Below are 26532 nucleotides of genomic sequence, written 5' to 3'. Positions count from 1 at the left end.
CCCATCATGGAGCTAGGAAACGCATGTTGACAAGTATCCAGGCAATGTACTCTTTATGGCTCCTCTGTTCACTTACATCACCACAGAATGGACTGAACATTGTAGGGGCATATCTGCTCATGCGGATATGCCCACACATAGGATAATGTGCACCTTGACTTAGAGCTCAAAGCCTGAAGTAGGGGTGACCTACCTATATCCTATGCAGTGCATGGGGAGAAATGGCATACTGGGCTGTGTGCCATGTCAACTCTTCTGATTTTCTCCACCAAGACACGCAGCCTCCAATGGTAGAGTGCATGGCCTTGGTGAGGGGGCCCTGAGGTGGCACAACCAGTGCTGCAGCCCCAGAGGACCCTAATCAGTACCCATGCCCTAGGTACCAAATACTAGGGACTTACAGGGGTAGCTGAAGATGTGCCAATCATGATACATTGTTTTGGGAAAGAGATCTGGCACTGGGGACCTGGTTAGAAGGGACAAAGTGCACTTACAGTTCGAAATTACACCAGGCATCTGGCAAAAAGTGGGGACTAACCATGCAAAAAGAGGTACTTTCCTACAGTTGGTTTTAGCTGTAGCCATCAGGTCAAGCAGAAACAGAGAGCAAATGTGTTGGCCTATGCCTGCTTTCTTTTACACCTTTCTAATTCAGTCAAATACCTGTCTTGGATTAATCACGAAGGCTCATCGGTCTAAAGGCCTGGGCATTGCAAAGCTTGACGACTTAGGGCCTAATTTGTAACGTGCCTCCGCAATTGTGGCAGGAGCACCGCAGTGTGGGGTGCGCCCCGCACTCATAGTGGGACCTTCGCAGTGAGTATTTGCAGTCCGAAGGTCCCGCCACGAGTGTGGGCCCCCCTGCCATGACTGGTGTTCAGACAAAATGTTGAATAAAAGATATCGTCAGACAGAAATATTGAGTCTGAAATATCGTCACACAGAAATATTGGGGTCGATCTCGGTTGGAAGGGCTCCGAATCATATTCGGAATTGCCTAAACAGATCCAGAGCCCTTGTTTCTGACCAAATCGTTCACAGTTCCGAACGACCAAGAACGATGCCTGGAAAGCCTTAGCGCTGACAGAATCGGTTCCGCAAGGCATTTGGAGAGATGGAGCCCTCCAGAGCTGATTTGTACAGCTCTATGGACTAGGTTTTCCAAGCAAGCAAGTATGATGAACGATTCGGACAGCCTTTCCGATTGGTTAGCCTGGATCGAAAAGGATTCCAGAATTGGTCTTTGGGGGCCCTTAGCCGGCCTCCCTTCACCCGGGCCCTCCAAATCGGGCCTGTGGGGGTACCCATGGGTTCCCCTTACCCACCACAGGGTGCACACTTTTCCCCACCCACCCCTTTTTGCAATGGGAGCCTGTGTACGCGTTCGATACATAGGCTCCATAGAGTTCAATGGAAGTACGAGCAAATCGAGTCCGTCATTATACGGATGCATTGGAAACGGTCGCACGGACTCCCGGAATGCAATTCGCCTGGAAAGCTCTCCTGAAACGGGCTGTTCGGAGGCCTTTACTAACGGGATCGAAATCGGGCCCATTGTGTGCAAGAATACTGATTAAGGTAAGTAATTTAAATTTTAAAAATATCCAAATCATTAATATAGTTCACAAAAATATGGTTGTTAAGAATATCATTTTAAAATTATTTTTATTTATTTTAGTATGTATTTTGATTTTATATGTTATAAAATGTTTGTTTAATAGTTGATGTTTTTTATTATAGTTTTAAAATTGTTAGTAGTTTTGAAATGTATTTTTTTGGTAATACTGTAGCGGTTGTCGGGTTGAAAGGGGTATAAGGTGGGAAATAAATTGATTATAATTAATTAATAATTAATTTTTTATCAATTCATTTATAGTTTTTTGTTAGTTGTATAATTAATTTTATTTTTGAATTAACTTTGAGGTATGTGTTTTGTAGTGGTATAGGGTGAGAAGTAAATGAATTATGATTAATTATTAAATAGGTATTAATTAATAATAATTATTTAATTAATAATTACTTATATTCATTGTATAATTGTTATTTTTTAATTGCATTTCAGGTGTGTGTCTTGTGTTTTGTAGGAGTATTGGATGGGAAGTAAATTAATTACAATAAATTATTAATAATTATTGAAATGATTAATAAATATGTAAAATATGTTATTAAGATATTTTTTAAGTTATATATTAGGTGTGAGTTGTGGCATTTGTAGGATTAAGGAAAGTTAAGGTAATTAAATATAATTCATTTCTTATAGTTAATTCTTAATTATAATTGTTTAATTGACAATTAATTATGACAATTATGCAAATATTATGTTTTTTTATATATTAGGTTTGGGTTGTTTGTTTTGTATGCATAAAAGGTCAAGATAATTAAATATAATTATTTTAGTAATAGTTAAGTCTTACTAATAATTAATTAAATATTCAATTATGTAGCATGGTTAAATAATATCATTTAAAGTTTTAATTTTAGATATGTGTTGTGTACTTTGTAGAAATATAGGGCAGAAAGTTATTTAAGTAATAATAAATATACAAATAGTTAATTTTATTTTATGTGTTAATTGTGTTGTGCTTTTTAAAATATAAATAACCATCATCAAATAAACTTTATTTCGGTCATTTTGACCATAAAACGGCATGCGCAAATACAATAGCATTTCATAAAAACAGTCCATATGGGCACGTGCCCAGACCCCATGGCCCTGGGTTAGAGTTGCTCAAGAAAGTGCATGTGCATTACATTAACATTTCATAAAAACAATCTATATAGGCACCTGCCCAAACCCCATAGCCTAGGTTTGGGCTGCCAGCGCAAGGCCCATCACACCTATGACATGTTCAAAGATATGCACGAATATGTAACATTTCTAAATACAAGTATGCATCATATTACAATCAATAAAAACACACTAAAAATCATAAATGTTAAAAACAGATTAAAATATACCAGATCTAGTTAAAAATATTATGAGGTTGTCAGCTAGTGTCTATGGGGTGGCCTTCAGGAACGCTCTACGTACACACCACATGGAGAATAAAAAACATGACACTGAAAATACAATAGGCAGATGGGTGTTATATTTCAGTACCCTAAAAGCCTCTATGCAGTGCTTGGTGCCCAGATTTCTGCATAGCTGAATCAACCATCGATGCCTGGCCTTCCTATAATCTGGACAGAAAAAAAATCCATGATATTCTGACTCCATTATATTGTTACAGGCTGGACAGCCCAAAGGGGGTGAACCTGCCCATTTGTTTGTAAAGGCACGCAACGGGAGTACCCCATACCTAAATTGCAGGTATAGCTTCCTGCCCAGCGCGGTCAGAATGTCATCCAGTACTGACCTTTAATTCCCAAGAAAGCTGCAGTGAGAGAGACAATTCTGGGGCTCCCCTGCAGGTGGGTAAGTCTGCTCTCCCTATAGCTCAATACCAAATTATTCCTGGATATTGTAGGGCAGGTTACCTCAGCATTATACCATAGGTTAACCCTTCCCATGGCCAAGAGTGTATCCTTGGCAAAGGCTAACCATGGTAATTTTTCCACACCCTGGAGGCTCAGGACCTCCCTCAACTCTGCCCTGTATTCAGCCAGTTGTGGGGTAGCCCACAAGCGAGACCAGAATGTATGGGGTCTGAGAGCAATTTTGTCTGCAATTGGCCTTCCCTCAAGATCCAGGCGAAGCGGTGTAAGAGGGAAGCTAGTGGGAAGACAAAATAACTGCCTGGCAAACGTTTTCTCGACCTTTGTTATATTACCAGATGGGCAATGGCCCCAAATTTCAGCCCCATACAAGGCAGCACCCATAGCTTGCACTTTGTATATTTCAACCATCGGGCCAGCAGGTTTATGAGTGGAGTTCCTGAATACCTTTGTCAGGCCCCCGTGGTCTGGGCCAGCTTTAAACTAGCCATTTTGATTTGGGCACCCCAATCCATTTTTTCTGTTAGAGTAATCTCTAACCCCCTACATTTGCAAAAGGCATTGAAGTTGTCAAGGACCCTCTGTATGCGCATAGGTGTTTTTGAGAGCAAAAGAGTATCGTTGGCAAACATGATAGTCGGTACTTTACGTTTCGCCAGCTTGGGTGCATCTATGTCCTTCACCACGGTCAATGCTTCTACAAGTCCGTTTAAAAAAAGATAGAAAAGGGTGGGGGCAAGAACACAGCCATGTCAAACACCTCTGTCTATAGGTATGGGGGCAGTAAGTTCTCCATGTTTGCCAAACCTAATTTGAGCATAATTGCCTTCATGTAGCAGTTTCAGCCGGTTGGCAAAGTTAAGCTGGGGCCCCCAAATCCTTTAATGCTGCCCACAGATTGTCTCTCAGCAACAGATCAAACGAGGATTTTAGGTCCACAAAAATTAAATAGAGGCTGCCACCCTGTATAAACACAGTCTTCCAATGTAGGAGTTGGAGCCTAAAGATTTGGGGCCAGATGTACGACCGGGTCATTTAGCGACTCGCAAATTGCACTCAATTGCGAGTTGCAATTTGCGAGTTGCTAAATGTCATGTACAACAGTGTCAGAGAACTGTTTGCGATTCCCAATGGAGTCGCAAATTGCATGCCTCATGAATATTCATTAGGCACTCACAATTTGCGATCCCATTGGGAATGGCTGTCCCTCCCAGGGATGGTGGCCTGCTGGGCTCAGCAGACCTCCATGTCTGGGACTGCTTTTAAATAATGCAATTTTTAAAAATGCAGTCCGTTTTCCTTAAAGGAAAACGGGATGCATTTAAAAAAAGAAAAATGAAACGTCCCAGGGACCACTGCCTGCTCTTAATAAATGTTTACACATGTATTCCCAAAGGGGAAGGGGTCCCCTGGTGAACCCTTCCTGTTTGCGAGTGCTTTATCACCCTCTTGAAGAGGGTGGTAAACTGCAATTGCGGTCGCAAAACATTCTTACATTGCTTGTTGGGTCGCTATTAGGAAAGGAACGCCCCTCTCTAATAGCGAGTCGCAAAACACAATTTTGCGAGTCGCAAATTATATGTGAGTCGCAAAATAATGTTAGTACATGGCCCACAGGATTTTTGCATGCGCAAACGGTTCTCAAACCCGTTTGCGCATGCAATTTTCCATCATACATCTGGCCCATGGTCTGTTGTGGACATCTTTTCTCCAAAGCCATCATGAAATAGGCTAAGGATATTGTGCACCTCCATCCAGCTCTGGAGTTGTCCCAACAATACACAAGCAAATATGTTTTGGCTGACATCAATGAGACTTATAGGTCTATAGGTTGTGGGGAGGAGTGGTGAGCCCTTTTTGTAAACTGGGAGGATTTCTGTGCCAGGCCATGTAGCAGGAATCACCATTCCCTATAAAATAGCGTTGTACAGGGTCCACAAATCGGGGGACCAGTCTAGTAGGTTCACTTCGAAAGAGGTCCCCTGGGATCTTATCTAACCCCGGAGCTTTAGATGGAACTACTTTGCTTAAGGCATTAGTGATCTTCTTGAGGGTTATCTCGGGGGCCTCAGTGCAGTTTACCTGTGTGGGGAACTCATTAGCTGTGATGCCACCCTCGTCCTCCATCCTTGAATAGAGGGTTTCAAAGTGTGTCTTCCAGACATCCGCTCCAATATTAGGCTATATAGCCTGTTTTCCTTCAGAGCAGCCGTATTTACTATATTCCAAAAGACCTTCATGTTATGGTTGGCTAGGGCCCTTCTCAGGGTGTCCCACTTATCGCACTCCCACCTTGTTTTAGCATCAGCAATGCTGATGCTTTTATAGAACACTCTTTTTTCTTGAATGAGGTGTCTATCCTTAACTTTAATTGCAGCAATATGAGCTAGCTCGGCCATTCAGCAGCTATCACTAAACCATGAATGTCTGAACTTTTTGTGCTTGCTTGTTCTATTGATAGGGAAGAAGGAGTTAACCAGAGTGCTTGTCAATACTTTGTGATTCTTAGAAACGTGCGTGAGGCAAATGGATAAACCATTGATAGAAATAGAGTGTTCTGTGGTCATTAAAAATTGAATGATGGATTCATAAAGGGAGGACAGCTTTTCTTGGGATTGATATATATCCATCCATCGGACTCTCCTCCTACAATTAGTGAGTGTTAGTCTATCATCGGATGAAGATTTTGGGTCAGGTGCGATCTCAGCAGTTGACATTGCCGCCTCTAAGATCAAAACATGATGGTCGCTATCATGGCTGGGCATAATCTTAAAATCAACCACCCTATGCCAAAACCTTGTATCTACTCAAATGTAGTCAAGGATGGATGTTTGCCTATTCTATGAAAAGTGTGGTTCCCCGGTGAGTCTGATTTAGTCCGGCCATTGCAAGCCCTTAAAGAGTGTTTCAGGGTGAGAGAATTAATCTGGAGCACAAGTGGAGTACAAGCCCTAATTGGCGGGATATTGGATTCGGGGATAGCCCAGTGTAGGTCCTCTTCACAGGGATTTCCTCTATTCAGGCCGTCCAAGGGCTCAAACTGGCAGTTGAAGTCACCCCCAATAATCACCGAAATGTTATTGGGGATGGTGCATATAAAGGTAGTCAACTGATTGAGGTACTCTCTTTTCTCTGTGAGCTGCCTTGGTACAGGACTCTGAGTATCTGGGGCCCCTGACCTCTTATGTGCGACCCCTCCGCAGAACCCCGAGTGTTTGGTTCTGCTAGGGCTCTCGGTGCATTTCTGCTTTAAAGGATAGTGAGCTCACTTTGGTTCCGGACTGCCCACTGGAGGTCTGACTGCCGCTTACAAGTTTGGTGAGTGCCGTGCCCCCACCATGCTGCAGCTCATACCTCGCCATTCACCAGAGAACTCTTCCTGATCCTCTCATTGGGGGCTGACAGTACCGCAAGGTCACTGCCGGTAGCCCGAGTCCCAGGCTGAATTTGCCATTTATTTCCTTCACGCTGTCAGGGAGCCCTCACAGCCCAGCCGGATACCAGGCTTCAACTAGCAACAAGAACCACAGAGAGAGAGAGAGAGCTGCAGCTGACACAGCCCCGCCCAGCAGGACGCCGCTTCAAGCTCTGAGGTAGCGGGCAAGCACCCCAGCCGAAAGGAGCTGTCCCACTTCCCTTCTGTGTGCCGACAGTGTGTGAAAGATCCCCTGCCCGAAGATTGGGGCCCCACTGGCCATACCTTGTTTCCTTGTTTGAGACTGCCCAACCTTCGCAGTGCTGACGAAGGTGCGGGCAGCTGAGAGAGTTGGTCTGAAGGGGGCACGAGCCACCACTCCTACGGAGGCAGCAGATTGAGCCTGCAGCCCGAGCACCAAATGAGCAGGGCCTTACGAAGAGCCAAGTTCACAAAGGGGCACGGGAAGTGTCCCAAGCCCCGAATCCCTGCTCGTCCAGGTAACCAGTAGGCTGTTTGGCCAATTTACGATATATCCTGGGGCAAAGCACCTACAAATTCTTTCACAAGTGAAGCGTACTACATTTGAATTGTCTAAAGTCAATACCACAGTAAACTTCATGCATGGCCAATGATTTCAATTGCCTAAAGTCATTACCAAGGTGTCTTATGTGCTATGAGATGATTAATGGTCCCATTGTTTTATGAATAATACAAAGGATATATTTTTGATATAACCTGGTGTGTGTTCTCTTTTGTGGTGTGCCTAGTGTGTCACCTGTGTATGTGTGTGTTGCGCAAAAGCTTTACACATTGCCTCTGGGATAAGCCTGACTGTTCTGCCAAGCTACCAAGTGGGTGAGCAGGGGTTATCTTAGGTGTTGAATTCCCTTACCCTGACTATAGTGGTGGGTTTTGCCTGGATTAGGTGTATACCCTAGCCAACCAGAAACCCCATTTCTAACTGTCAGTGAACCGCCATGATTGTGGGGCTTCTGCCGTGAGTGCGGAGGCCCTTCGTGAATCAGGCCCTAAGAGTTTACTGTCGTCCCAGTGCACACACAAATTTAGCTTTGGGGTTGCAAACGATTGAGGATGGAGCAGAAGCAAAAGGTCTCATCATCTGTCCTCTTCCAGCTGTGTGGCGTGGTGCTGACTGACCCTTCAGCTCCCTTAATCTAACCACAGTAGCTTCCCGTCACACATTTTGTGCTCTGAAAGAGAGGAGCGTTCTAAGGTATGTGTAGCTGCTGTGGCCATAGCCCCATAAAGGAGATTGAGCTATTAAATGGGGGCATGTTGTGAAATACCTTTCAGACAGTCTTGGCTTTTCAGACGAAAACATCAGATGTGGTTTTGACTTGTAAATTTACATTGACCTAGATAAGTATTGCATAGCCCATGTGCTTAACACATTCCAACATTTAGTAAAACATCAAAGGGAGAAAGTTAAAATATTGCAATATTTTGGTGAAAAAAATCAGGGGCCTTCTGCCTTCAATAGAAATCTTGCCATGTTTGGTTTTTAATACTGTTAGCCTAAAAACACATGGCTAGTTGTCACAGTCAAGACATTGAAGTTTAGAGTGGATGCTCTGCACTTAAAGAAGATGATGCCAAATCTCAAGTGTCTTACATCATCTTTATTCTTTAAACAACTTTAATTGTGGTAACCCGACAAAATTCTCAGCAAGTTGCATTAACTCAAAAGTTGTACCTGGACCATTGTTCCATACATGAAAATCCCCAGTCCAGCTGTGACTGATCGAACGCTAGTTCTTAAGGTGGTGGTCCTGGAGGAGGAGGACACAAAGTAGTGGAATTGTGTCTGAGATAAGTAGCAGAGAAGGAGGTAGGGGGTTCTGGGTCTTAGAGATGTTGCATGGTCTGCAGCAGAAAACCTTTCCTGAACCTCAGTAGACAGCAGAGAAGGCAGCACATAGTGAAGGTACTGGGGAGCACATAGGTGGTGGGGAATGCAGATTGCAATGGGACTGAGCAAGCCCCGTGGGACAACAGCCTAGGCATCATGTAGGAGTTAACAGGGGTTGCAGTTGCAACCATGGCTTTCCTTTTGCGACCCCTGTGACTGCCCTTGACATTCCTGCATTTGGAATTAAAAAGGAACAGAAAATGTATGCAGTCCTTGATCCATTCAATCAGTTACATTTTCAGAGTGTTGACACAGTGAAAGTTCAAGTTTGTGACTGTATCTCTGTGTATTGACTGGTGTCTAGAATGGTGCTGTTGAAGTTTTATTTGTTTAAAATCATATTTGCTTAGAAACATGAACATTTTGCTTTTGAAACAACAACTCTGCATTTTACAGAACTATGTTTTCTTGGCATAGGCTGAACTCAGCCTCGACTGGGCCTCAACTCCATATCGGATTTGGAGTAGCCATGTAGTCTTCTATATTTTCATTTCCTGTTGAAACTGAATGGAGCACAATGTGCACTGATGCTTTATGATGACTTGCTGCTCTCAAAGAATTCCAGAGGAAGTCTTTTGCTCTATTGCTCTGCTCACTTATTGGAGGCCTATTCATTTATACGGCTGCTATTGTTTATGTAAACAGATTTGTACTGTTGGTTCCAATTACTTTAGGAGAGAGTTGAGTTTATTGATATTCATCTAGGGGAATAGTGGCAGGATGGTGGCATTAAATATGATGTTGTATTAATTCTGTATTTTGATTTGTGAACATTTGATAACATGTGATCCCATTGACTTGGGTGACAATGAACATCTGTTATTCAACGCCAAGATGCCCTTCTGGGTGAACGTGTACTTTACAAAATACTCAGGGGCTTATTTTCCCATGTTAAAAGTGACGCAAAAGTGGCGCAAGGAGCTTGTAAATCTGCCCCTCAATGTTATGTTATGTTGCTCCCCTTATGCTAGTTTCCATCGTGAATTTTGTCTTTAAAAAAGCCATAGGTTTGAGGCTCCGTAGTGCCCTTTCTTCGAGCCTCTAGGAATGCTGCCGATTTCTTACTAATTTGCTACACATTCTGGACTTAGACTTGTTTCCAGATTTTTCTCATGCTGCATCTATTTAAATACTGTTAGGCTTTATGGAAAATGATTTCTAAGACTTATGCTAATTTCCTGTGACTGACTTATTAATCATTTTGACAGATTCTGAGAATAAGGGCCTTTTTTAGATCTTGGCAGACGGGTTACTCCATCACAATGGTAATGGATATCCCGTCTGCCGAAATACAAGTCCCATTTTATCCTATGGGATTTATATTTTGGTGGACGGGCTAGTCATCACCGTTGTGACGGAGTATCCTGTCTGCCAAGATTTAAATGAGGCCCTAACTCTATTATTCCCTTCTCTTTTGCACTTTAATATTTTAAAAACATTGATGGCTTCTAACATACTAAGACCAAGCCTTTTCGAATCTTAAAGATTATCAATTAATTTCTATTTGAAATGCTGTTTTGAATCTCATCTTTAGGGGTACATTTCCTCATCTATTCTTGAGGACAAAACCACTCCTAATCGATGATCTGAGATAGCGTCAACAATTTCAACGATTAACGTCCTGTTTCTGGAATGATGTAAACATTTGATTTGAAGTTTCTAGATTGGGTGTACAGTCTGACATCAGTTACCTTTAGTACTGCCAAAGTCTGTTGGATATCTGACATGAAATCAACTCTTAATCTCAGTTCCTTGTAGTTGTGTTGCAGTTTGATGTTAGAATACCTATGAAATGCTGAAGTATGAAGTCCAATTCCTGCACTAATGTCACATTATGATGTCTACTTCATGACATGAAGGCACAGGTTAATATAAGGTTTTTGGCATCATGTCTCTGTCCATGCGAGGTTCCTGATGGGATGTCACAGTCTGAGGTGTGGAGTATTGGCAAAGTATATCATAGGCCATATGTTCAAGGTCTTTTGTGGGCTCCAAGAGTTCGATGTACAAAATCAGACGATTTGGGACTGCAAAAGGTAAGTACCAAACCAAATTGTGATTTAGTAACACGTAACCAAATCACAATTTGGATTTGTGACCATATACCGGATCAATATTTGGAAGGGGTGTGTTTAGGGCATCCCCTCCAAATAACAATTCGGAAAGGGATGTAGTTATGTTTTGTGACGGGACTCTGGTCGCAAAACATAGTAAACTGACTGCTGAAAGGGATCACTTTCTCTTTTCGAATGTTGGTAGATACATTTTTAAGAGTAGGCAGTGGTCCCATGGACCACTTCCTAGTCTTAAAATGTTTGTTAAAGTTTTAATTTTTTTAAACACATCCAATTTTACATTTAGGAAAACTATGACTTCCTGCTACTGCTCAGTTTGCAATTAGGGCTTCTCATACAGTTAAACCAGAACCAATGTCACCATATGCACAGAAACCACTGGTTATGCATGGTGATAGCAAGGTTCATGACAGCTGAGTATTTTACTGCCAGCCTTGCAAAATCAAAGCAGTAGGACAAGAATGGCCCAGCTCATGGCTCTGGTGAAGTCTGACTTCATGTGGAACACCATCAGCTAGCACTGGCTTTTTAGTCAGAAGTACATTGCCGATTTCAATATCTGGAGACCCGAGTTTGAATCCTGGCTTCCTCATTTTGCTTCCATATGTTAGTACATGCATAAGACAGTAGAACGAGAAAATGACGAAAGATTGGTGTTTGCAATACATCACTTCCTGATACGGCCCTCTAACCTTCCAAGGAGAGCTCCAGCACAACCATTTCCTAGAACACCATCCAGAAGAAGCCAGTACTTCTGCACTCCCTTCTTCCACATCAGAGGGCACCCCAGGAGCCTTATCCAGCTAGCGTTTTGATGTATTCTCACAGTCTGGCTCTTTAACCTCTCGCACCCCACTATCATCAAATGCACAAGCCTGCAAATAACTTAACACCAATCTATAACTACAAACAGAGATTGCAGTTGTCGCTCTCCGTCAGCTTTTAAGATAAAAGTGTTGAACTTGACCCTCTCTGTAGGCTCACCCCCAAAATCTTACCTCCCCCCCTGCTGTTTAATTGAATTTGTTTTTGTTGGCCTTAGGACTCTGTACACTTTACCACTGCTAACAGTGTTACAGTGCATGTGCTCACTCCTTATAACATGGCTAAATTGCCCTACACCCAATTGGCACATTTAATTTACTTATAAGTCCCTAGTACAGTGGTACTACAGGTACCTAGGGCCTGTAAATTAAATGCTACTAGTGAGCCTTCAGCACATTTTGTGCCACCCACTAAAGTAGCCCTTTGAAACATGCCTCAGATGTGCCAGCGCAGCATGTCTGCAGCTTTTTGAAAGTTTAAATATCTTTGTTTGCACAAAGATACAAAGAGGTGCAATATTAATCATTATCATTATAAAAATATAAAGTGAGTCCATTGAAATAATTATTTAAAAAATGTACATATTTGGTACAAAAATGAGCACCATGTTATTGAAACAATTAAAAATGTGACGTTTATTTGTAAAAGTGGAGAGGAAAGAAAAGACAAGAGGAGAAGAAAATGGAAAAAGATTAAAGAATATTATGACATGTAGATAGTAATCATAATTTTAAGATACAATATCCTTAAAGTACAGCTTTTACAAAATGGTTCTAAGAAACAGCCTGAAAAGGATAATATAAGTATTGCAAAATACGTATCTAAGCTACATAGAGATTTCAATGGAAGCTCTTAGCCACAATTGTTCATGCTTAATAGCTAGTAAAGTTGTAGTCAAACTGTATGTATTTAGCCTATGACTGTGGCACATTAGATTCCACTATTGATGGATATCGATATTATCCTTTCATTTGAAAGTAAGGCAACAGTGATTAGGATTTCAACCAATTTTACAAGTGTAATATTTTGAGACCACATAAAATATACCCCTCCTAAGAATATCTTTTACATTGAGAAAGTTGAGAAGATTATTGTGATTGTATCATTCTTAATTCATACAGACTTCCAAACATCTATTACTTTAGGGCAATTAAAAACATATGCATAAAAAACCTTCAAAACAATTACATCTCTAGCATCTCTAGGGAATCACAAATTGCAATTCCCTAAATGCATTGGCAATTTAGGTAATCGCAAAAAATTGTGATTACCTAGGTTGCGAATGACAAAAGGTACATGCATTGGGAAATGTCTTTTTCCATTTACAAGTAGCCCAATTCTGCGAATCGGCCCGTTTGCGACCGGAAAAAATGTGCCCCTAAGTTCCTTAAAAAAAGACGATATGTATGATTCTGGGGATGGCATAAACAATAAAATATCATCAGCATACGCAGTGTTTATATGTTGACCTTTAATTTGAAGTCCAGTGAAGGTTGGAGAGAATTTGAGTTAAGTAAATAAAGGATCTAAAACCAAACTAAAAAGAAGCTGTATCATCTACAGCGTGGCCTAGTACCTTATTGCAGAGGAAAATAGGGAGATTAAACATCGTTGGCGTATATAGGGGCAGAGTGTAATACAAATACTTCAGCTATAAACTTAGGACTAAATCCATGCCAATGCAAAGCTTTCTGAAGGAATTGCCAATTAACCCTGTCAAATGCTTTTTCAGCATGAAAGATAAGTCTGCTAAATTTCAATTTAGGGGTGCGATTTAGGATGTTTAGAAATGTGTGCGAGTTATCGGATATATTTCATCTTTTAACAGAACATAACAATTGAGTCAGGGAAAAATACATGCTTTTTGACCGGCTTTTTCAGAAAATTATACACAAAGGCTTTATCCTCTATGTTGCACTCCTCTTTCCTACTAATTTATACATAATAGGTATTTCCGCTAGTAGAGACTCAGGTTTCCCTGAGCAAAACTAAACCCATGCTGGAAAAACTGTCTTAGGTGCTCAGTGTACTTGTAGCTAATTGTGGCAGTCACCAAAGGTTGGTTTCAGATTCTATGCAATAATTGTTGTGAATGGGTCTTTTTATTCCTGGTGATTGACGCAAAAGGTGATAACTGATGTAAAAGATGGGGTTGGTAGATAAGCCATCAGAACAAGGTATAATCATCAGTCCCAACCAATCCCGAATTCTTGAACAAGCATTCTTAACATGATCACAATGTTATTTTTGTAATATTCCAGACTACCACGAGAAGTGGGACAGTATGGAATCGGTAATTTCTGTTTTTCCCTGATACTTGTTTCATGATACTTGAGATAAAGTCTAATTCTCTGTCTGATTACAGATATAAGGGTAACCCAAGCTTTGAGAACACATGCTTCATTAGTAAAGGTACAGCCTTTTCCTCCTGGTACTTGAGCCAAGGTAGACATCCCGGCCGTTGGGTGATTAAACAGGAAACAGTTAACAAATACTTATTCCCACAAGGTAAATATGTAATGAAATGTATCTTGAAATCCGATTAGGCTAAGGTAATTCTTATGTGGTAGGGACCTAACAATAGGCAACTGGCCTGAAACTGAGTACACACCAGCAAACTTGGAATTTTTATTTTTATTTTTGATAATTTGTAAAGCGCGGCTGTCACCATTGCAGGCATCCTGGAGCTGAAAGATCAGAGGAGACGGAGGTGAAGAAACACAGGGAGTGAGAGCTTTCAGGCAGACTAACAGGGGAATAACCAAGTTTTAATCCTTCTTCTAAACGGGAGGAGTTTGTTGAGGTGCCTAATCTCGATAGGAAGAGTATTCCATAGTCTGGCAGCTGCCACCTCGAAGGATCTACCTCCGGCTCTGACTTTCCTGAATCTGGGTACGACTACCAGTTTGGCGTCAGAGGATCGAAGCTGTCTGGTTGGAGTGTACCAGGCAAATTTGGATTGTAAGGGGACTGGGCCAATACCATGGAGAGCCCTAAAGACTATACAAAGGGCCTTAAATTGAATCCTTTGTGGTATAGGAAGCCAGTGCAGTTTTGCCAGGGCGGACGGTCCATGGGATCTTCTCGGAAGCCCCAGAGCCAGCTTAGCCGCTGCTGATTGGACCCTCTGGAGTCTATCCAGCAGGAACTCAGGGGACCCAAGCAGGAGGGCATTACAGTAGTCCAACCTGCTAAGGATGGTACATCTAACCACTTGGGCGTGGGCATGGGTAGGTAAGAGGGGCAAAACTTTCCTTAGGGAACGGAGGATGGCAAAACAACAGGCAGACGTTTTTTAAACATGCATCTCCATGATGAGCCTATGATCCAACATGACCCCTAGGTTACGAACTGATTCCACCGGCCGTACATTGGACCCTGATTCCGGGGGCCAAAAGTTGTTTGGAAACGGTCGGGGAATCCTAGTTCCAGCACTGAAGAGCACCTCCGTTTTCCCTGCGTTAAACTGAAAGGAGTTGTCCTTTAGCCACCGGGACGTGTCATGCAGACAATTGTGTAGGACCTCCACAGAGGTTGAGTCCTCTCCTTCCAAGGAGAGGATCATCTGCGTGTCGTCGGCATAGTTGATAATCCTGACGTTGAAGCTTTTGATGAGTAAAATCAATGGTCTGAGGTATACATTAAAGAGTATTGGGCTGATTGCTGAGCCCTGAGGGACCCCATGCGTTACCAGGGAGAAGGCTGACTGGAAAGGTGGCATGGATACTGCCTGCTGCCTATCCTGCAAAAATGAATTAAACCATTGTAGCGCAGTGTCTCTTACTCCCGCCTCGAACAGCCGCCTCAATAAAATCTTGTGATTCACGTGTCAAAGGCGGCAGACATATTGAGCAGGATCAGGAACGCTGCCTGTCTTCTGTCTGCACGCCTTTGAAGCTCATCCATAGCGGTGATGAGGGCTGTTTCGGTGCCGTGGGCAGGCCGAAAACCAAATTGGTCCCCATCTAGTAATAGATGACGTTCCAGATGGTCGGAGAGAGTCTTGCTAACTAGACGTTCAACTACCTTGGCAGGGAAAGGCAGCAGGGAGATGGGCCTATAGTTTTTTGAACAATCAGGGTCTAGGGAGGGTTTTTTTAACAAAGGAGAGACTAACGCCCGTTTCCAATGAGCTGGGACGGTGCCAGTCACCAAGGATTGGTTACAAATTTGGTGGAGTGTGGGGAATAGTTCATCCTCAAATTCCTTCCAGATTTTGGGAGGCACCGGATCCATGGGAGACCCGGAGGCGATTCCAATAGCTACCTTAGTGAAGGCCTCATAAGTAAGTGGTGGGAACTTGAGTAACGTTTCCTTCGTAGCTGTGGCAGGGCCAGCCAATCAGTCTACCGGAGAGCCAGGTCTCAGGTCGGAGGGAGGGACAAGATCCAGAGGAGTGTCCAGGTCTTTAAGGATGAGTTCAATTTTTTCCTTGAAAAATACAGCAAGGTTGTCACAAAGGTCTTGGGATGGGACGATCGCATTCTTGGAACACTCCGGATTGGTGACGCTATTTAGCATATTAAAAATACTCCTGGAATTGTTGGTAGTGTTGCAGATCAGAGAGGAATAGTATTCTGCTTTAGATTTTTTAATCAGATTCTTGTAGGCAAGGACCTTAGTTTTCCACACCTCTTTAAAGGTGTCATTATAGTCGCGTCTCCACCTTCTCTCAGCTTGTTTGCATCCCTGTTTTAGGTTTTTTAGGTCGTCATTAAACCAGGGGGCGGAGTTTTTACCCTTACAGCTGCGTGTTTTTAGGGGGGCATGGGCATCGAGGACCGTTGTGATTCTAATACAGAGAGAGGCGTAATTTTTGTCTGCATTCTTATTCTCATTGAAGAGCTGTTCCAAATGGAACTCCTCACCGATAGGATGCAGACGTGTGAGGGCCCTCCAATCTCTGCACTTAACTTCCCTAGTCAACACAGGAGCCTTATGAGGACCACTATTCGTGTGAATAAAGAATTTTACGAGTGAGTGGTCTGTCCAATCCATAGGTAAGGTTTCCTCCATCGCCACCAGATCAGGTGCCGCGAAGACCAAATCTAGGAGATGACTAGCTTTGTGGGTGGCTTTAGTGGCCAGTTGAGAAAGACCAAAACTTTCACAGGCTTGAAGTAGGTTCTCGAGACCCGAGTCAAGGGTACCGTTGCGCCAGAGATTAAAGTCACCAAGGATAAGTAGCTTATGGTGAGAGAAGGCGATATTAGTTAGGGTAGTTAATAATGCTTGTTGCTGCTGAAGGCTAAACGACCCTGGCGGGCGGTAGCATACTATCCCCGTGACAGTAGTCCTGGAGTGGGTCTGAATTGATAGCCCTAAAAGCTCAGTGCCCAGAGTAAGGTCTAAAGTGATGACCTTAATGCTGCAGGACGCTCTAAAAATAGCTCCCACCCCCCCGCCTTTTCCAGTAGGCCTAGGGGAATGAAGAAATTTGAACCCAGGAGGACACGCAAATCCAGGGTCAACCAAACAATCAGGACGAGTCCAAGTTTCCGTCATGAAAAGAATGTCTAGTTCGTGAGTATCAATCAAGAGTTGGATCTCTGTACTGTGTTTAGGCAGAGACCTAACCTTCAGAAGCCCACATTTTAAAAGATCGTCGCTCAGGAAGTCGGCACGTGGGTGTGCCGTATGTAACAGGGAGAATATTCCTTTATCCGCATGGTGCTTACCTATTTAGATGAGCGCCTCTCTAGAGCAGGGGGGCCCAGAAGGCTGATCAAGATGTGAAGGGCCAAGACAGGCAGCATAACTGGCCCATGGCGCTACCTTGGCGCGGACGGGCGCAGACGGGCTTGCCTTAGGCGCGCCTTCGGCGCGCAAACCTCGCGCCCGCTACGCTCGTCCGCTGCGCGCCCGGAAGATGCACATATTTATAGGGAAATAGCTGGCAGTAAGGGGGTGTGGCCACTGAAAGGGCGTGAAAAGGCGGCAAGATTTTGTAGTGGTTTTACCGCGGCAGCACTGAGATCGGCTGCGCGGTCTGGCCAGGAGCAAGCTGGTGCCCTGATGTGCTGCCTGGAGGGGGACATGGGTAAGTGATTTAAAAACACACAAGTGACTCTCAAATTATAAAAAATTATTCAGGTCGCGCTCCCGGCTTCCGCCTCAGGAGATCTATCATAAGTAACCCAGGTGCTTGTATTCAGCGTCTTAAGTACTGGTTCGGCGGTGGGCGTGGCCTCTGGGAAAGGGGCGTGGCCTCCGCGAACGTCAGGAATGGCGGCAAGATTTTGTAGTGGTTTACCGCGGCAGCGCTGAGATCGGCTGCGCGGCCTGGCCAGGAGCAAGCTGGTGCCTGCCGCATCCTGCAATTGGTGTTGCCAGTAACATACTCTTGAGAAGATTTCATAGGAATTCATAGCACTTTTTTTGTCTGAATATGATGTATCGTACATGGAATAATAATTGTGAAAGTGGATGGGGCTGAGAAAAAAAGGGACTGCAAATTGGATTTGTGGTGCCTGTCAAGCAAAACACTTGATAACCATTATCTGAGGTCCCTACACGTATATGAGCCCAGTGTTCCTGTAGGTGTTGGGGAGCCTTTGACTCACGATATTGGTGTAACTGTTAGGTCTCGGTCTGTAGTACGTTCTGTTGTGTCTCCTTCGGTAGCTCCAGCTGGACCTCCGAACACGAGAACTCTGCAAAAGAGAAAAACCTTTGTCAAGGCATCAAGATGAATACACCCACATACTCTTTGTCCTTGACAAGTTGTCCTTTGTCATAGTAAGGCCTATTCAATGTACCAATGGAAAAGCAATTCGCTGCCAGCAGCTCTAATCCCAAACTTTTACTCGAGAATAGGGTAGAAAAGACTAAGCCCAGAACTGTGCTACCAAAAGTCAAGACAGCGAAAAACAAGAATATAAAGTAGGAGTTGCCCCTTACACCCCTTCTTCATCTTTAGCTAGAACCGTCAACCGTGACAGGATGAATTAAAAATAAAGAAATGGAAAGATAAATTTAGAAACAATGTTTAAACATTTACAATAAACGATAGGCAAAGTAACAGTAATCTTTATCAAGTATTCTATAAACCCCTGGATTAGAGCAGTGCACGTGGTTTCTGAGTGTGTGTATCTCAGACAATGCACAGGGATACAACTTTCGAGGATGTAGTGAATGTAGGAGGCACAGTGCTAAAAAAAGCACTGCACTGTGGACTATGGGCAATGGAGCCCTGTAGAACTATGATTAAAAAGAATACATGACACCTATTCAAGAACGCAGGTTCTTCACTGTTTCTTCACCTTTTGGTTGCCCCAGTTGGCCGGTTACCTGTGATTAAAAATGGGTAACGTTTTTCGAATGGGTAACAGTAAAGTAAGTAAAATCTTTATTGTATGATTACCTAAAATCATTTCCAAAAACAATGTGAATTCCATCATAAAACAGGCATCGAATAAAAGATATAAAATAGTTGAAACATTTATAGCCCAAATAAAATTAACAACGTCAAAGGGTGCTTCGTCCCAGTGATATCGGAGCTCGAGTAACTCAAGGTTATTTTGTATGGCCAATGCAAAAAGTGGCATTGCTAGGCAGAACCAAAAGCCATGGGTGTGTGGGCGTGCAGTATTGTGTTATGCAGACATGCATAATTACATTATACATGAGTATGCATCGGAAGATTACAAGGATTACTACAGGGTTGTTTAGTGGCCCGCAGTATTTTGCAACCAGGCCAGTCATACATGTATCTCAGAGGGACTCATGCCTGAAAGACCAGTAAGTAAGCCTTAAGTGGGTAACAGTGGTTTTGAAGGAAGATGAAAACTGACTCTTGAGAAGTAGGGTGACATTTGCAACTGACTTCAAGTGGAATGTGAACAAAGGTACAGGAGGAATTGAATCCCGCCTTCTCCAGACCTGGTCCTTTTTCAAACAAGTAAGTGCAAGGTAACTGCTCTGTACTCCTGTGTGAAGCCATCTGTACTCCTGTGTAGCATTATCCCAGACCTGTTGGTTTTACTAAAATGCAAATAATATACTGACATATAGGGGCTTTTTGGCACCTCTCTTCATCCATTGGTCTGTTGTGTCATTCACATTTTGAGTCCACTACAGCATGTAGCCTAGTTCAGAAACTGATTATCTTAACTTTGAGAGACTGCATTTTATCCTCTCACAATGAGCACATCCGCACACAAGCTAGTTCCCTTCAGTGCCAGTGTTTTTTGCTGTTATTTCACTGCATACCAGATTGTGTCTATTCGAAACTTCTTTCTTTCTTTCTTTCTTTCTTTCTTTCTTTCTTTCTTTCTTTCTTTCTTTCTTTCTTTCTTTCTTTCTTTCTTTCTTTCTTTCTTTCTTTCTCAAAAGCAAGAGGATTGCAGCCAATGCCAGACTGATTGATTATTTTTAGATCTGTTTTAGCCAAAACCTTTTGAATTTACTACAATTATGTGTATGGCATAGATACGTATAGGGGTTTCAGCCTGAGTTCGTTAATTAGTCTGTGGTTGGTATAATTTACATTTTTCTTCCTTCCACTCCAGCATGCATTAAGGAGCAATGTTTCAACCCACTTCAGCCATTGGCTGACTTTAGTATAAGTTATGGCATGCTGTCCTTTTACATGGAACACATACACACACACAAAATCGTTTCCTACAGTGCCAGGGAATACTAGGGTAAAGTGGGATTTTTGGGAGAACAAAACACTTTTCGGCCTGTAGCAAATGTTTTTATTAGGTTGATGCCATTTGTACTTTGGAGAAATGCAGTAGTCTGTTCTCAAGCGGTTTATGTTTAATTACAAAAATTAGCAGAAACAACATACAAAAAAAACCTAGGAAAAACACATGATCGCAAGTTATTAGAAGTGAATTCATACCTCAGTTACAGAGCTTTCACAAGTGATCACAATTGCATTTCTTTCTGGGTCCACGAGAAAGGCAGCTGAGCACACTTTTATTGCCTGCAAGCAAAAGTAACATAGCACTCAATGTCAGCATATAGTACCTGAATGGGCCAAAAATAGAGATATGGCTTGGATGGTGGAGGGGGACCTGATGTATTAAACATGTGATGGGGCATAACATGACACACTGCTCCAGATAACTGAAACATGCTTACTGCCAGGAATATCAAGTTCACTTCCGGAGGTATGTAGACAGGGACAATCGAAAAAAGACCACTGAGTCAATTTCTATGGCCTTGGAGTGAGACTAGTCTAATGTAAGCGGTAGGTATTTTTTCTTCATATGTCAACATCTTAGCTACAAGAGAACTCAGTCTTTGGAAGCTCTAGAGAGAGGAGGTGTTGCCTATGCAGTATGATTTTAAATGTGGAATTAACAATTCTGACCTGCATGCCTAGCTTCTGTACATTGTTACCAAGCGCAGCCGCTGCAGGTAAGAGCGGTGGGGAAGGCTGGCGGGGGGATTTCGTAGAGAGACGACCACAAGGGACAATTAAATAAATAATTAATTTCCCCTCGTGGTCGTCTCTTGAAATCTCCACCAGCTGCCCCACCGCTCTTACCTGCAGCGGCCACGGCTGTTTGTTACTGTGTATGGTTGTGATCTCATTTGTTACTCTTGACCTGATCAACTTCTTCCTGCAGCGGCCACGGCTGTTTGTTACTGTGTATGGTTGTGATCTCATTTGTTACTCTTGACCTGATCAACTTCTTCAGTGCGGACATGACCTCTGGAATCCTCTGAGCACGGACAGAAGAGGCTATTGTAGGATGTCGTATGGTGAATTGTGTTCGTCAAACATTTACTCATTGGGGAAAACACAATGGACATGTGTTTTGTTCTCTGTTTTGTTCTCTTTAGAAGGGTAAAATCATGACTTTGTGCTGTACCCCTGTGAATATAACCACACCTATTATAACTTCCTTCCCCATCGAGGATCACTCTCCACTCTACCTCCCCGTTAAACCTCTCCCGTACTTCGCTTTTATACACCCTGCTCATTACCCTCATTTGTACGTTTGCCACTCTATAGTATTCTTCTACTTTGTAGGGTACATTTTTAGTCTATACTTGATTACATACAGACATGAATTTCTCCTCAGATGGTAGTCAGTAGTCAAATACATGCATTTTCTGTGACTTAAAGGCTTAAAGATGGAGGATACCAAACTGAAGCATGGAACACATTAGAATGAGATGATTAGAATAAGGTGAGGTTGTTGAACTTTCTGCTGATTACTCATGTGTATGCGGTGGCAGCAAATACAACTTTTAGAAATGGAAGAAGGACTCTGGTACTCCAGGGAGTAGAAATATGACAAATGACCTATCATTTAAGACAGTATTAGCACTTGTAACTTGGCTTGGAAGCTAGTGTCTGGTGGGCATGGTATAGATTTCCTAAGTAGGCCTGATGTTTCCAGTTGGCATGGGATTTGTGGAAATATGTCTCTTTGAAAACAGATGGGACCTGATGTGGAAGCTAAGTGAGTTTTTTCCAGATTGTTGAATTGGGAAAAAAGTATTTTAGCGCCATATTGTTAAGCTCAAATTGTCTCTCACCTCTGCATTTTCTGCTGGAGATGACACTGAATTCTGTCTTGGTGGTGCTAAGTGTCAGGTATGGTGCTAACATTCAGATCACAATGCATGAAAGTGGGGAATTTAGGTGTTGGACTTGTCTCAGAGATAACACTTTGACATAAAGTTGTTTGTAGTTGAAGTATGGATGAGGAAAGACGCCTAGTTTGCCAAGTGGGACAGCGAGGGAATCTTTATGGAAGAGTAAGCTCATGGGATGTGTAGGAGTGTGCCTTTGACAGCCTCTCAAGCTGCAGGAAAGTTACCTACATTGGCTGTCGCTACCAAAATATTGCTGTACAAGCCAGAAACAAATAGCAAATTATTTATTTCAGATGCTTTAAATCCCACAAAGGAAAAAACAACTATGTCATGACTGTTAAGCAGTAAAACGTGCTGTGTTTTTTTCATTTTTCAAATAAAACCTTTAACAAGATGGTCTTCATATCAAGCACATACATCCTCTTCTTTAGTTGGGGATGTACACCGCTTGGCTTTATTCTGAATCAGAACTTTCATGGCAGTGTCTTACGCTGAACGTGGTGACATCATCACCAGATAAGCTAAACCTCTGTCTGCCATTCTTGTCAATGTAGGAAAGTCTTTCTAACATGTCTTGTAGCAATACGTTTGGCCTGCTTTTTTAAAAATTAATCTTCCACCAAAGTTACTAAAAAAAGAAAGTTAAGCTTTATAGAGATGTAATTGTTAAATATCAGTGACCCTGAGATTAAGGAGTCCTTAATCATCTTGGGGGTGCCCTGTGGGCTGCCCCACTGCCCTCTTTTGATTGCTGCTTGTGTACAGCCGCTGGACAAAATAGATCCCAAAGGCAGTGAAATACAGAGATGCGAGCTTAGCAGACAGCAGCATGCCTCTTTGTCGACGCTGCTTACCCCTTGGTCTGTCCCAGTCAAGATGATACAATCAGTGCATCAGAAACCATTACTGCTAAGAATCAGATAGTATTTACATGTGCAATTAAACAGATAAAGAAAAAGATCCATGCAGTTATTAGTTTACTGAAAGTTCTACCGATTATTAAAAACAACATTAAATAACTCAGGATCTGGGCAGCACGCGATCCTGCAGATGCTTGGAAAAAAGACGAGCTGGAAAAACAGAGGACTTATTGTGCACAAAGCATATTGTGATTGGGGCAAAGCCCACTTATACCTATAAAATCAGACATGTCATTTATGCTACAGTCAGAGGCCTGCGATCATAATGGGTCAAGCTGGTCAGGGAGCAACCCTTTCAGAGATTACTTTTGAAAGAAGATCCTTATAGATCCAGGGTTCGATACTACACAATGACTTCATTGCACATCCCTCGACTGAAGCTGATTCCATTGAGTGTGGGAACTCCTGAAAACTGAACTTTTCACAGAGGTATTTTACTTGCAAGCTATGGAAATATGCCCAGGAGCTATTTTAGATGATATATAACTATAATGATTGTTTTCAAATGATCTCATGCAAGGTGCTAATGCCTAGCTTTACACAGGTCTAGTCACAAGTTGTTCATTACCCCTCCATATATTTTCCTTCCTGCCCTCTATTAAAGGGGTGATGGACGTATATCTGCAGTCTATGGGTTGTAGCTCAGCAGATTGCCGCTAGTCATGTTCCCCCCGCACTTCTGTATACCATACTGGAGGTCTCAATTATGACAGTGACTATGAACAGAGTCCTGCATCCTGGACCTATGATAATCAAGACACATGGGTCTTAGGGCCTTATTATGACTTTGGCAGTCTCAGAGCGGGACCACCACGCTGCTGCCCTGCTCCAAGACTGCCAAAGCCATTAAAGACCGCCTGCCAGAGTACAACTTATTTTTACTCTGGCGGGCGGTTCTTTGGTTGTCCCACTGTGGTTCCTTTGAAAAAGACACCACAATGAGGGCGTAAAAGGCAGTTCCTGCAGGGCATGTTCTGTCAAGTTAATGCCTTGCAGGAACTAGGGGTGCATGCACACAGGGGGGCATAACATGTGATTCCCTGCATGCACCCCATGGCGCAGAGGCGACAGGGGACCCTGTAGAGCCCCCTTTGTTTCCTCACCACCATGAAAAGTGTGGCAGTGAGGAAACTCCTAATATGCTTGGCGGTGCCACAGCAGCACCACCAGCATATTAGGGGCCTCAGACTGCTGCGGCGCCGCAAGGGTTCATGGATCCCTGGCGGTAGCAACGGTCCCATGGCGGTTCAACTGCCATACTCCTAATGTGGCGGGCGAACTGCCAGTCTGGCGGTCCGTGGTCCGCCACCACAGGTTCAGTGGTCCATTGGACCAACAAACTCATAATAAGGGCCTTTGAGACTTGGAGCAATGGTCTAAAAGCAGAGGTGACATAGTCGTATCTGCCCAATGAAAGGTAAAGACAAAGGCTGTTGATATATGACATAAAGATATAGAGAGCTAACTTTAGGAATGCTCTAAACCCATGCATTCACAGGGGTAAACTTATGCACAGCACTGTGAAGCTCAGATTTACTTACCCCATCCTCTTGGAAGTTGCATTCTTCAATGGTTTTGTTATCTGTCTTCAGGCACTCGGTCTCCTTCACCATAAACTGCAGCTGTGGGGTGCTTGCAGGCTCATCCTTGGGGAATGAAATATAAAACAATGGTAGTATCAGAGCTGCTATTCTGCTTGAGAATAGACTCAAGTAGTGCATGCAGGAGTTCAGCACCTCATTCCTTACACCTTTCAAGGTCACCTATGCTGATTTGGCAGAAAAGTGGAACTGCTACAATATTTAACAAACTCAAGGTAGTACATATAGATGGAGGCAATTCATGGAGAAACAACTATGTAATTTCCTTAACTGAATAATTTTCTTATTTTCCAAATAAGCCCATTTAACAGCCAGACATCAATTGCTCCAATGCATTATAATAGGTACTCACCAAGTCATACTGGGGATCAACTTCTACAAGCTTAAAGATGTAGTCTTGGCTGGATCCCTTGTTGAAGAAGTCAACGGCGTCTTCAACGCGCCAGGAAACCTTGGGAGGTGGAGGGATGGCGGCTGCGGTAGCCACAGCGAGCACAGTGAAGAGTGTGAATAAGGCCTGCATCTTTGGTGTGCTCTGCTGAGGACAAAGCCTGGTGTGCCACTTGCACCCACAGAAGCCTCCCATTTTATCTGGGCTGGTGCTTCCCCTTCATTTCTGACTTGCGTCCAAGAACTAATGATGAACATGGCTGATACACAGTGCATCCCGCACTCTGATGAAAGTTTTTGTGCCTGTAACTTACAAGATTGCAACAACAAGCAGTGAGGAAATGATGTTACGTTGCACAAGACAAAGAGGAGAACTTCGGGTTCTTTATAGCTTCTGTATTGACATTAAGAATGTTTTTTTTCAGAAGGATCTTTGGTGCCCACCTGGCATGTCCCACATCGAATGGTTTATGTAATATGGTAGCGACAGAGGATATTTTTTGAGAATGGTTGATTAGAAAGCAAACTGTCAGTGCTTGGATTGTGGCTTCCCACAGAATTTCCTTTTGTTCCCACTAACAAATTCACTCAATCACTTAGGGTCCTCTGTGTTCACTGTGTCACAGCACTGATGCCTTCTGCCTTCCATGTTCACATGATGAACGTCGGAGACCGGCATCCAAACTTAATCCCTTGCCGGAGCAGGACTGAAAGATTATTGAGTGTTAGCTGGCTATGACCCAATACATTACATACACTGTTTATGGCACTAGTTCCATTGACAACCCCTGCAACAACCACACTGAATATTCCTATCGCATGGTTACATTTAGGGGTCTATTTACTAAGATTTTACGCCGTGTTTGAGTAAAAAAAGTGATGCAAAACGACAGTAAATCGTATTCACCTATTTTCTTTCCAGCGTAAAACCTGTTTTACCCTGGAAAATCACTTGAAAGTAACACAACGCAGTGCATAGCACTGCTTTACTTTACTTAGCGCCAAGGGGCGTACCATGGGTGGTGCATGGGCGTTTCCATGCAACCTCCCAAGATTACTCAAGCTAAGCCTTATTTACCTAAAAAAGTAGACAAGGTTTAACATCAGAAAATAGCGCCCATTTCAGTTATGCGCTATGAAGGAGAAATGCTTTTATTTCTCCTTTTTTCTGGCCATTGCATGTGTGCTGCACTGTACGGCACACTTACAAAGTGGCCGAAGGTTTACAGTTAATCTAAGCATAGTATTTTACAATAGAAGGGTATCCTTCCATTTCAAAATCTATGCTGGACTCACAGAGACACCCTTGCACAATGGTGTTAGGGAGATGGGAGGTGAGTGCCATATTTCTGAAAGATGGCGCTCTCCTGCTCTCTCC

General features: G+C 42.9%; 1 protein-coding gene across 2 annotated transcripts in view; it reads right to left on the bottom strand.

The window, feature by feature from the left end:
• Window positions 1-25387, bottom strand: part of LOC146796214 (cathelicidin-1-like) — a 178222-nt gene extending 152835 nt beyond the window's left edge. The window contains exons 1-4 of one of the 2 annotated variants that reach the window (XM_085628719.1): window positions 25117-25384; window positions 24705-24809; window positions 20532-20615; window positions 18247-18336 (exon numbers count right to left, since the gene is read on the bottom strand). In XM_085628719.1, coding sequence (XP_085484845.1) covers window positions 18247-18336; window positions 20532-20615; window positions 24705-24809; window positions 25117-25350 — 513 coding nt within the window. In that variant the 5' untranslated portion in view covers window positions 25351-25384. Of the gene's footprint in view, window positions 1-18118; window positions 18337-20531; window positions 20616-24704; window positions 24810-25116 lie in introns of those variants that run through there. The other variant, XM_085628720.1, reaches the window with a different exon arrangement.
• Window positions 25388-26532: the final 1145 nt, after the last annotated feature.

This window comes from Triturus cristatus, chromosome 10 (genome assembly GCF_964204655.1).
Source record: "Triturus cristatus chromosome 10, aTriCri1.1, whole genome shotgun sequence".
Taxonomy (NCBI): domain Eukaryota; kingdom Metazoa; phylum Chordata; class Amphibia; order Caudata; family Salamandridae; genus Triturus; species Triturus cristatus.
This window is presented reverse-complemented; position numbering and strand designations above follow the sequence as displayed.